Source organism: Herpailurus yagouaroundi, unplaced genomic scaffold, assembly GCF_014898765.1.
Source record: "Herpailurus yagouaroundi ecotype Mexico unplaced genomic scaffold, PumYag 250, whole genome shotgun sequence".
In the NCBI taxonomy this organism is placed as follows: Eukaryota; Metazoa; Chordata; class Mammalia; order Carnivora; family Felidae; genus Herpailurus; species Herpailurus yagouaroundi.
In genome coordinates, this window is record NW_024412467.1 from 13,994,051 (window position 1) to 14,004,074 (window position 10,024).

The 10,024-nt window shown below is 45.3% G+C and overlaps 1 protein-coding gene across 1 annotated transcript; it reads right to left on the bottom strand.

Moving 5' to 3' along the window:
• Positions 1–3,246: 3,246 nt before the first annotated feature.
• Positions 3,247–10,011, bottom strand: EDN1 (endothelin 1). The gene is made up of 5 exons (XM_040460496.1): positions 9,917–10,011; positions 8,220–8,388; positions 6,644–6,802; positions 6,373–6,486; positions 3,247–4,526 (listed from the first exon to the last, which is right to left on the bottom strand). Exons 1-5 carry the CDS (start codon positions 9,978–9,980, stop codon positions 4,424–4,426), a joined length of 609 nt encoding a protein of 202 aa, XP_040316430.1. The 5' UTR covers positions 9,981–10,011; the 3' UTR covers positions 3,247–4,423.
• Between the last annotated feature and the right edge of the window lie 13 nt (positions 10,012–10,024).

The following is a 10,024-nucleotide window of genomic DNA, read 5'->3' on the forward strand; positions in this document are numbered from 1 at the left end:
TTACTCATTCAATATGTCTGTTTCCTCAGCTGTCAAAAGGGTATAAAAATATGGCCTCCAAATCCTGAAAAGATCGTTGCGGGAGAGGGGGTCGATGACAAAAGGGAAAATGTTATGGGCAGTCTGGTTCTCTACAAGACGAGAGGTCATTGTTAAATCATAAGGTTCTGAGAATAGTAATGGTCACTTGCGCTAGATATATCTGTTTTGGGCCCCAAAGCCAGGATCCCCAAAACGGTGAGGAACACAAAAAGGAGAGAAAGCTGAGGTGGAAAAAAAAAACTCCATTGAAAATATGGGCTTAAAAACTGCATTTTACATATTGAGATCTTGGGCTTGAAAAGGAACATTTTCAGGACTGTAGACAAAGAAATAAAACACAGTATCTCGAGTACTACTGTACTTGAGTATTATCATAGAGTTCCATCAGAGGACTGAACAAAGGAATGCCCCTTCACTCGTATTATCTAAAGATTATTTAGAAACTAAATCCTATAAAAGCAATAACAAATACACCTTCCCAGTTATATTCTATTTCGTCCTATAGCAATTCACTTCACGAAGCCTTGAGACTTGTACGCCTCCTTATATTCCTTTTCTCTTCCCTTACATTTCTTCCCTTATATACTGCAAGGGTGGATCTGCCAAATATCGCCTGTGAGGCTGGAAGGCAAAGCTTTGCCTTCACTACCCAGAACCCTCTGCTAAGGTTTACTCGGGCATCAGTCTCCTGTGACCTCCAGGTGTCTCCAGGTAAAGCATCTGTGCTCAAGGGTTCAGGGTCCAGAGATGCCACAGCTGCGTGATCTTAGGTAAGTCACTTCCCTCTCGGGACCTTGGCTTTTTCCCCTGGAAATACAAAGTCTTCCTGAGAGGACTCTAGCTTAGTGATAATACGCTGTGTTGTGAGAACTCCACTTAGTATAATACCCTGAGCGTTTCAGGAAGTATAGGCAGGATAAAAGCCAATGGTTTCCATCACAAATGAAGTGATTTCCTGGGGAGAAGAATTCAGCACCCATTAGTGGTCTCCTCTCCCTCCAGCAAAGGATGGCTACTCCCCACCCAGGATCCTCTGGTCCTCGGAGTCCTGAGATCAAAGCTCTGCCCGACCTTTAGTGCAATGAGAGAAATCTGTCCTGAATGGACTTCCAAACACAGCCGTGTCAGGACATGTGACAGACCATTCCACCACTGCACTCCTCAAGACAGCAGGAGCCTTTCATAGTATCAAATCTTTCCTCTACATACTTGAAAAAGATTCATTCCCTCTAAATCTTCCAGCTTATTTCACTACTGACCCTCATGCCCTGGAGAGCTGCTGCAGGCTACTGGAGCAGGAAGCATGGAGGAAGAGGGTGTCAAGACCCAAATAGTAAAAGAAAGAAGGAAGGAAAGAGAAAAAGAGAGAGAGAGAGAGATGAAGAGAGAAAGAAAGAAAGAAAGAAAGAAAGAAAGAAAGAAAGAAAAGAAGGAAAGAAAGAAAAGGAGGCAAGAAAGAAAGAAATAGAAAGAAAAGAAAGAAAACAAAAAAAGGAAAGAACAGGAAAGAAAAGAAAAGAAAAGAAAAGAAAAGAAAAGAAAAGAGACCCTTATCACCTTTGCTTGCTGTGTTGTTCTATTACTCCATGGCTTCTTCTCATTTCAACTCCCTCTTAAAGGTAATGGACCCACATCCTCCGAGCTCAGACCTTCACTGTCTCGTGTCCACTCAACTTCTTCATGACATCGCAGGCTCTTTCTTGGAGCCTTTAGACAGATTCTCCTCTTGCTCATTTAACAGGGAAGGAAACCCACGATGCGGAGGGACCAAATGGTTGCGCAGGATTAAATAGTGACCAAGTTCAAGCCAAGCCCCTTGTCACTGTGGACAAAAGTCCACAATTCCCTTGAGAATTACACACTGAGAAACAGTTTGCTAGATAAAGCGATATCTGGTCCTTGGAGTCCTGAGATCAAAGCTCTGCCTGGCCTTTGGTGCATAGACAGAAATCTGTTCTAAATGGACTTCCAGAAACCGCATTTTGAGATATTGGACTCTCTCTTAAAAGAAGGGAGAGAGAATGGAAGATGAGAAACAATGTCAATAAAGATAGAAACTCTGCCTAGGACATTGTCGATGCACACCTGAAGGCTGTTATTTAACATCCTTCAAATGTGTCCTTGTTTAGACAACAGTGATCATCATGAGCTAATATTTGTTGAATGCCAGGCATTCCTTGCTATTGGGAAAGGATGGTAAAGAGTCTCGAAAGCTCATCAAACCCTTATGGGCTTCTGTTGGTAATGGCCATTGGCAATATCAGTCTCCTGGATGGTTTGGCGAGGCCAGGAGGGTGTGCAATAGTGCCCGTGTTCCAGAACCAGCACTTGGTGTCTCTTCCTCCACCGGCTTGTGTCCAGTCCTGGGCTACTGAGGACAAGCAAAGGCACTTAGTGTTCCTTAATAACCAAGCTCTTAATCTGAGCGATAAATGAATAAATAAATAAATAACATTCACAATGCTACAGGGGACCCATAACTTGCCCTCGGCAGGCTGCTTTCTCCAAGCATTTCTCTGGAATGCGGAATGGAATTTCATCTCTGGAATGGTGTGGAACCGAATATAATTCGGTGACATTTTTTGGGAGTCGCCTTGCCATTGCTTCCTTCAGCCCGTTAATATGGAGAGAGCACCTCTCACCACACCATCCGCTTGAGCTGTTGGATCCTGTCTAATCGCCTAAGTAAAGTTAATGGATGAAGTAAGCCCCTGGAGAGTTTTCAGGGGGAGGGGAAGCAGAAAGCTGCGATCCAGGGAAAGACAGAGGTATCGAAGCTGGGTTTTTGTTTTGTTTTTACCTTAATGTCATCTGAAGGCAACTTTGAAGATCCAGATGGAGTTCTTTCATAATCAGCCAAGACTATTTTCTTTCTTATCGTCACCTAAGAAATCATTTTCTTTTTTTTAATTTTTTTAACGTTTATTTATTTTTGAGACAGAGAGAGACAGAGCATGAACGGGGGAGGGTCAGAGAGAGGGAGACACAGAATCTGAAACAGGCTCCAGGCTCTGAACTGTCAGCACAGAGCCCGACGCGGGGCTCGAACTCACAGACCGCGAGATCATGACCTGAGCCGAAGTTGGCCGCTTAACCGACTGAGCCACCCGGGCGCCCCTAAGAAACCATTTTCAATCACTTCCTTTCATAATTCTTAGCATCATGGCCCACTTCTTGGGAATTTCAGAAATGACTCAAAATCAGTACAGTAGGGAAAAAAATATTTATTTTCTAAAGTCATTACCTTGACAGGCAAAACAAAGCATTTTTCTCAATTTCATTCAGAAATACACTTAAAAAAATACATAGACCAATATGGCCTGCCCAGACATATATTTAACATGGTAAATATAAGGAATAAACTGTTAGAATATAAATATCTATAAAAAAATAAGTACGTCAAAATTTATTCCAACCTCTTCCATTAGCCACTTACATACAGGAAAATAATTTCACTGCTTTAAAGCATAACCAAATGTTTACTTTTCAATGTCTTCCATAAACAATTCTATACCATTGTGTTTCCAAAGATCAAGGCAAGGGAACCTCCTGATTCAATGACCTTTTTTCTTGTGGATCAGAGCTAGTAGATTACCATGAAACGTTACATCTACTACTGACATGTTAGACTAGACATCTATGAGGCCAAGATTTACAACGGGGGCTTTGGGGGGAGGGGAGGGCAAGAGGGGGAAGAGCGAAGGGAGGCAATAATTAAAGGTGGGGAAATACTTCTTGCCAGAGTGCAATATAGGTGAGGTAGACTCATATTCATCAAACCCATCCTGATTTTACAGTAGTAACAGTGTCTTTCAGTTTGCATTTTTGTGAATGAAAAAAATAAGAATAAAAGTCTTTTGCTTTTTTTTTTTTTTTTTTTTTTTTTTTTTACTTGAGTGTCCTTCGAGTGTGTTTTCAATTTGTGCATTCCTTAGAAAATCTTTGCATGGACTTTGGAGCTTCTCCCTGAAACGTGCCAGGCGCCTGAGTGAGACACAAACACTCCCTTCGGACCCTCTTCAGAAATTCCACCGCGTGTGGAATCTCCTGTCCTCCCTCTGGAGGATGCCACCCTAATCCACAAGTCACTGTATCTCTCTGCTTTCTGCGTGGTCCAACTATCACCCCAGATGAGAAAAGACGGAGGCAGTCACCACTGATGGAAGCAAATGAAGACAGATTGGGGGAGGGACTCCTTAACCTTCCCTGGAATGTTTACAGTGAGGACACTGGCCCGCTGCCAGTCTGGAGCAAGAAACGGTCTAAGCAGGGAGGATGCTTTTGCTCTGATCGCAGCCATGTGGAGAGAGTGCAGAATCAGCCACAGGGTTCCCTCCGGGGAGGAGATGGCATGTGACAGGCCCCGGCCACCTGCCATCAATCAGTGCGTTCGGTTGTGGGTCACTTTCTTCTCTCTGTACATCTCCGCTTTCAGCTTTGCAACACGGAAAGCTGTTTTGATGCTGTTCCTGATGGCGTCCAACCTATTAAACAAGACAAGAGAAAACAAATGTTATTTTCTTAAAAATCGTTGCTGGGCAAAAGAGGCATCTAAAATTAGACTCTAAGTCCAGTGCCTGAACTTTCGCCGCCGACCGCAACAGCATGCTTCCCTTTGTTAACCTCAAGTGAAAATAAAGCCTGCCCCTTATGCTTGGAATAGGGGGGAGAGGAAGGGAGCAGCAGCGGTCATATCTAAAGGGAACCGGGCATTAAATACAAATTTAAAGTACAAGTTCAAGGTAAGCTAGAGATATTGTCTTGTCTCCTGTGCTCCATCCCAACCACGACCACCACGGGACTCTACAGAGAAACTGACTCAACGTAGGCTTCAAATAATCATGGATATCTGCTTTGTCACGTAAAGAAATTAGAGGTAACTTGATGGGAGAGAAACTTTAAAAAGAGAGGAGGAGGGGCGCCTGGGTGGCGCAGTCGGTTAAGCGTCCGACTTCAGCCAGGTCACGATCTCGCGGTCCGTGAGTTCGAGCCCCGCGTCGGGCTCTGGGCTGATGGCTCAGAGCCTGGAGCCTGTTTCCGATTCTGTGTCTCCCTCTCTCTCTGCCCCTCCCCCGTTCATGCTCTGTCTCTCTCTGTCCCCCAAAAAATAAATAAACGTTGAAAAAAAATTTAAAAAAAAATAAATAAAAAGAGAGGAGGAATATAGCTTTGCTCCAAGCAAATATGGTACCGCAAATAAAAACCACATATATATACACACACATATATATACGTATATGTGTATATATATGTGTATATATATGTGTATATATATGTGTGTGTATATATATATATGTGTGTATATATATATATATTGCATTGACATGAGTTGCTATAATAGAAACTAATAGAAAAACAATAATAATTTCCAAGTCTGTTTACCTAACCCTGTGATCTGGGGGAGGAGCATCAGTGGCCTGAGATTATAAATATGGAAAGTGCAATGGCAAAGTGAGAAGTCACAGACAGCTAAGGATGTCCCACACACCAGCAGTAAACCCCTCAGAAGTAGTTCATGGCTGTCAGGACTGTGCTCAGAACACTTTGAGCATAGAACCTCCTGCCACTGGATTTCTAGGAAAAGTGCCCGCGGACCACGATGGGGAAATGTTGAACACGTGACAGATCTGAATGCAGGTTTCTCCCCCCCAGCTTGTGAATGCTGACATGTCTGGGATATGGAAGGGTCATCACTCAAGAGGTCGAGAGCCATCACAACCCTACGGTGTTGCCTGATCTACGTTCTTTCTCTGCCCCAGCTCACGACCTACTAGAAAATGGGAGAGCTTTTCAGAAGACATTGGCTCTCCACCGAATGCACTTCCCTGTTTAAAAAAAAAAAATAATAACCCCCCAACACAGCTCGTTCTAATTCTCACCAACCCTACCTAATGACTTTATTCTCCCTTGGGCCATTGGAATAACTGCTACAACTTTTGGAAACCTTAATTATGTGGGACACTTTGATTTAAAAATAAAATAAAATAAAATAAGCAACCAAAAAAAAAAAAAAAAACCCAAAACAAAAACGCTCTCCCTGAAAGGACTGTTAATTTCTCAAGCAAAGCGGTAAATACGCTGATGCAGAAAAGCAAGGACTAGCTATGACCAAATGACAAAGGTGTCTGTAGATGTATTCTGTTTGGACAATCTACCTTCAGACTGGGCGGCATGTGCTTAAGATCACCAAAGTGTGTAGGGGGCAAAGGTCTGCATTCAAGGTCTTCAAAAAAACATCTGGGAGGGATTCCTCTGCTCTTTTTAATCCACAGACCACGAAAATCTGTGTTCTCTTCTTCCAAGCCTTTCTCCTATTTGCGAGTCTCTTACCTTCTTATTTTTCTTCCCGCCACCAGCTGGTGATGAGTACACTTTTCTCCAAGCTCAGAACAGTCTTTTCCCTTCTTCTGGTCATGCCAGCCCTTCTCCATACTGTCTTGACCCCTGTTACAAGACAGATGGGGAAATGTACTTCAGCAATGGGACTCTCCTTCCTCACAAAGTCTCTGTTAATTTCTCTTAAGCAAAAAGGCAGCAACATCAGCACAGGACGATCGGGAGGCCATAAAACTGATCGAAAGCAAAGGTGTTTCTACCTCACCTGCGCTCTTTTCCCACTTGGCAAAAAGTCCAGCACTTCTTGTCTTTTTGGCTGGCACACTGACATCTGTTCCTGTGGTCTGTCGCCTTCGTGGCAAATAAGTCCTTTAAGGATCGCTTAGACCTGGAAGGGCTTCCAAGTCCATACGGGACGATGTGCCTGTTATCAAAAAAGAGGGATACAAGATATTAGCATGATTAACAGTCTTCAAAACGACACATTCTGTGGCGCAAACTCATTGCAGCGGGGCACAAGGCTCTCACCACACAGCTCCCGGTAGCCCAACTTAGGAAGGTCAAGTGCGAAGGTAGTCAGGGTCCCACACCCATCAATGGCCTTGAGCGTGTGTACCCCTCCAGGAGAAAACCATCCAACTCGACAAAATTCCATTTTAATTTCTAACAACGTTCTCTTCTAGCTCAACACAAGTAGCTTTGGGGTGTTTCGTTTTTTTTGTTTGTTTGTTTTTGTTTTATTTGTTTGTTTTGCTTTGGTATCTATTTCTTTTTTTTTTTTTTCTTTTTACTTTTCTAACTTTCCATCTAGTTAACAGCTCTGGGGGGGGGCGGAATTCAATGCAAAATCATGACTCACAAGATTATGAAAATCTCTTTCCAGTTCAAGTCACGTGATAATGCTAAAAGTGCCCCCTGCCGGGGGCCGGGGAGGATACACTACTGCACCCAGGTTTGCACATCTCCTGGAATTGGTGACACCAGGTGACTAGTAGAAGGACTCGTTTGCCAGAAGGCTCTCTAGTAATTTCCAAAGTGTGCCTTTTGAGTCTCACCTAAAAGGGATAAAGTCATCCCCTTGGAAGGATCACCTTTTAAGTATTAGGGTCACTGTGGGTTTTGTTTGATTTGATTTTGTTTGGACTCTGGTCATGCCTCGCCAAAATGGGACCCGGCGTGTTTTTGTTTACGGCTGCTTCTGACGGGTGAGCTAGTTTCCAGGGTGAAGGGATGGGAGACTGTTTTCTTCGAGCTGGAGGCAGAAGAGAAATCTATGGGCCCTGTTTCTATTGCTGTCTTGAAATAGGCTTTTCTAAAGGGAAAGCACAGAGGGGTCAGGACATCCACCTTCTGGGTCGAGCCCTGCCACAGACTCACTCCTTGGATTTTTGCTTTTCCCTAGGTAAAAGGAAAGGATTGATGATCACTCTGTACCAGCCTTTCTGCCTCAAGAGTAGCACAGGTTAGACTAACCCACATGCCCTCAGTAGCTTATTCCCGAAGCGCGGTCAGACCCCACCAGAAGAACATCCCCCTCCGAAATGCGTGGCAATGACCTGCTTGTCACCACCATTTTCCGTCTCTCCTGTCATGAGTGTTTGAGCCACAGGGTCTCAGAAGACCCCCCCCCCCCCGCCCCTTCCCTGGCTGTTGCAAAGAACCAACCTGCCTGGGAATTCTCAGGAACAGAGGGGCACTGTCCCCACCCACCGAGGCACCTTCACATCCTTCAGAATCCAGACCAGGGGCTCCCCGCAAAGCAACTGGCAGGAAGTGGGCTCCGGGCTGGAGCGGCCAGAGGTGAGGGATAGCTAGCGTTCCGACGCCCTCTAGAGACTCACTCGGGAGTGTTGACCCAGATGATGTCCAGGTGGCAGAAGTAGACACACTCCTTATCCAACAGGGAAGAGCAGGAGCAGCGCTTGGACCGTCGGGGCCGCCAGGGCGCACTGGGAGCCGGCTTCTCCCCTCCGCTGTCTAGGCCAGTGCTGAGCTCCGCGCCCAAGACCGCTGGGGAGAGAAAAAAGCCGGTCAGCCGGGCACTTCCCCGGGGATCTAGCCGGGCAGATCAAAGCCCACCTTCAGCCGGCCTTCGGCACGAAACAGCGCAGAAAGGGCTCTTTATGTGACTTCATCTTTGCCCCCACTGGCTTACCCACTTTCAGGGAGATGACACGTGTGCAGGGGAAACAGCCACCAGAAAAGGGGCCCGGCCCCCATGAAGCAGCCCCCAGAGGAACGCCCAGACATGCTGCCGGTGGCAAATCTGGGTGGCTTCCGCATGGGATTCAGGAGGACGGTGCCTTCAAGTTGGCCGATGACCAAAGAGCTAAAGTTGAATAAATCGGCTGCCTCTTCCTCGGTTGGGAGCCACGTCCCCATGCGGGTGAGGGGAGTACCGACCACTTCACGCCTGGTGGAGGGCAGGGACTAGCCCAGGTGATACGCAGCCCTCAAAATTAGGTGGAGGTCAAGAGCTTTCGGGGGGGTGAGTGGAGAGAAAGAAGAGAAACCAGCTGTACGATATTCATCGCAGGTGGTAAACTCTGAGGAAACCCCTGATCTCGGGTGAGACTGAGCAGCAGCTTGGGGACCTAATCAAGGTTCTGTGGGCTTCGAATTGGGAACCCCGGGAGAAGGATGGCACGTGTCGGATTCACCACCTCCCCCTTCCCCACCGAAGAATCGCCTCTTCTCACTGACAAGTTAGCCATGTGGCTTATCTGCCCAATTTTGTACATTTCAAATGATCAGACACATTCCAGGATTTTCATTCCCTTGACATCTTTTCTCTTTAGTCAGGGTCATGAAAAGACACACACAAAAAAGGGCATTGACCCTCAGGAGGGGGAAATAGGCAGATGCACACAGACTGTCTAAACCCTTAAGCAGCCAGCCTTCATCCGAGCTCCCCTCCCACGACAGGTGAATACAACTGAAAATAGACCTCACGCTGTTTTGGGTGCCAAAAACCTGCCAAAAGAGGCCTAAAGTCAATAATGACAAATTTTAAAGAAAACATCTGCTTCACCCTGAAACTGCCCCGGGGGGTTGTTCAGCAGACCGTCCGGCAGGTGATTTTACTGCTCACATATTGCTCGAATGACTGGAATAAAATTCCTTGGCTCTGAGCTGAAATGTTTAAATATTTCACACCTTCACTCGCTATTTAAACAGTCTTGAGATAAAATACAGAAGTTCCTATATGTGCTGTTACCTGTACGAACACCTACACCGCGAATATACCTTTGGCGAAATTGTATCTTGTCTCTACTTTTCTTGAATTGTATTTTTAAAAGCCAAGGAAGGATACTACACAAGAATAGTATGTTACTTTAACGCCATAGGAGCAATTGTTTTCAGCAGAGGAATTTCTTCCCCCCCACGAAAAAAAACTGAAGTAACTTTAGGCAGTTGTTCCCAGGCACTTGATATCTGACCTGCGGTAATAAAAAGAACGGGAAAACAGAAGCAGGAAAAACACGAAGGTGGACAAGAAGACATTAACATTCAGAGATTTACAAGTCGCCGTGCCTACCTGCTTCTGGAGCTCCTTGGAAAGCCACAAACAGCAGAGAGAAAAGCACGGGGAAATAATCCATTGTGGTGCAAAAAAAAAAAAAAAAAAAAAAAAAAAAATTAAAAT

Excerpts from the sequence above, each read along its gene's own strand:
- EDN1 (XM_040460496.1), bottom strand. The coding sequence starts at position 9,980 with ATGGATTATTTCCCCGTGCTTTTCTCTCTGCTGTTTGTGGCTTTCCAA. Across the intron at positions 8,389-9,916 it reads CCAAGGAGCTCCAGAAGCAG|CGGTCTTGGGCGCGGAGCTC; the intron begins GTAGGCACGGCG and ends TTCTCTCCCCAG. Across the intron at positions 6,803-8,219 it reads ATCTGGGTCAACACTCCCGA|GCACATCGTCCCGTATGGAC; the intron begins GTGAGTCTCTAG and ends TTTTGATAACAG.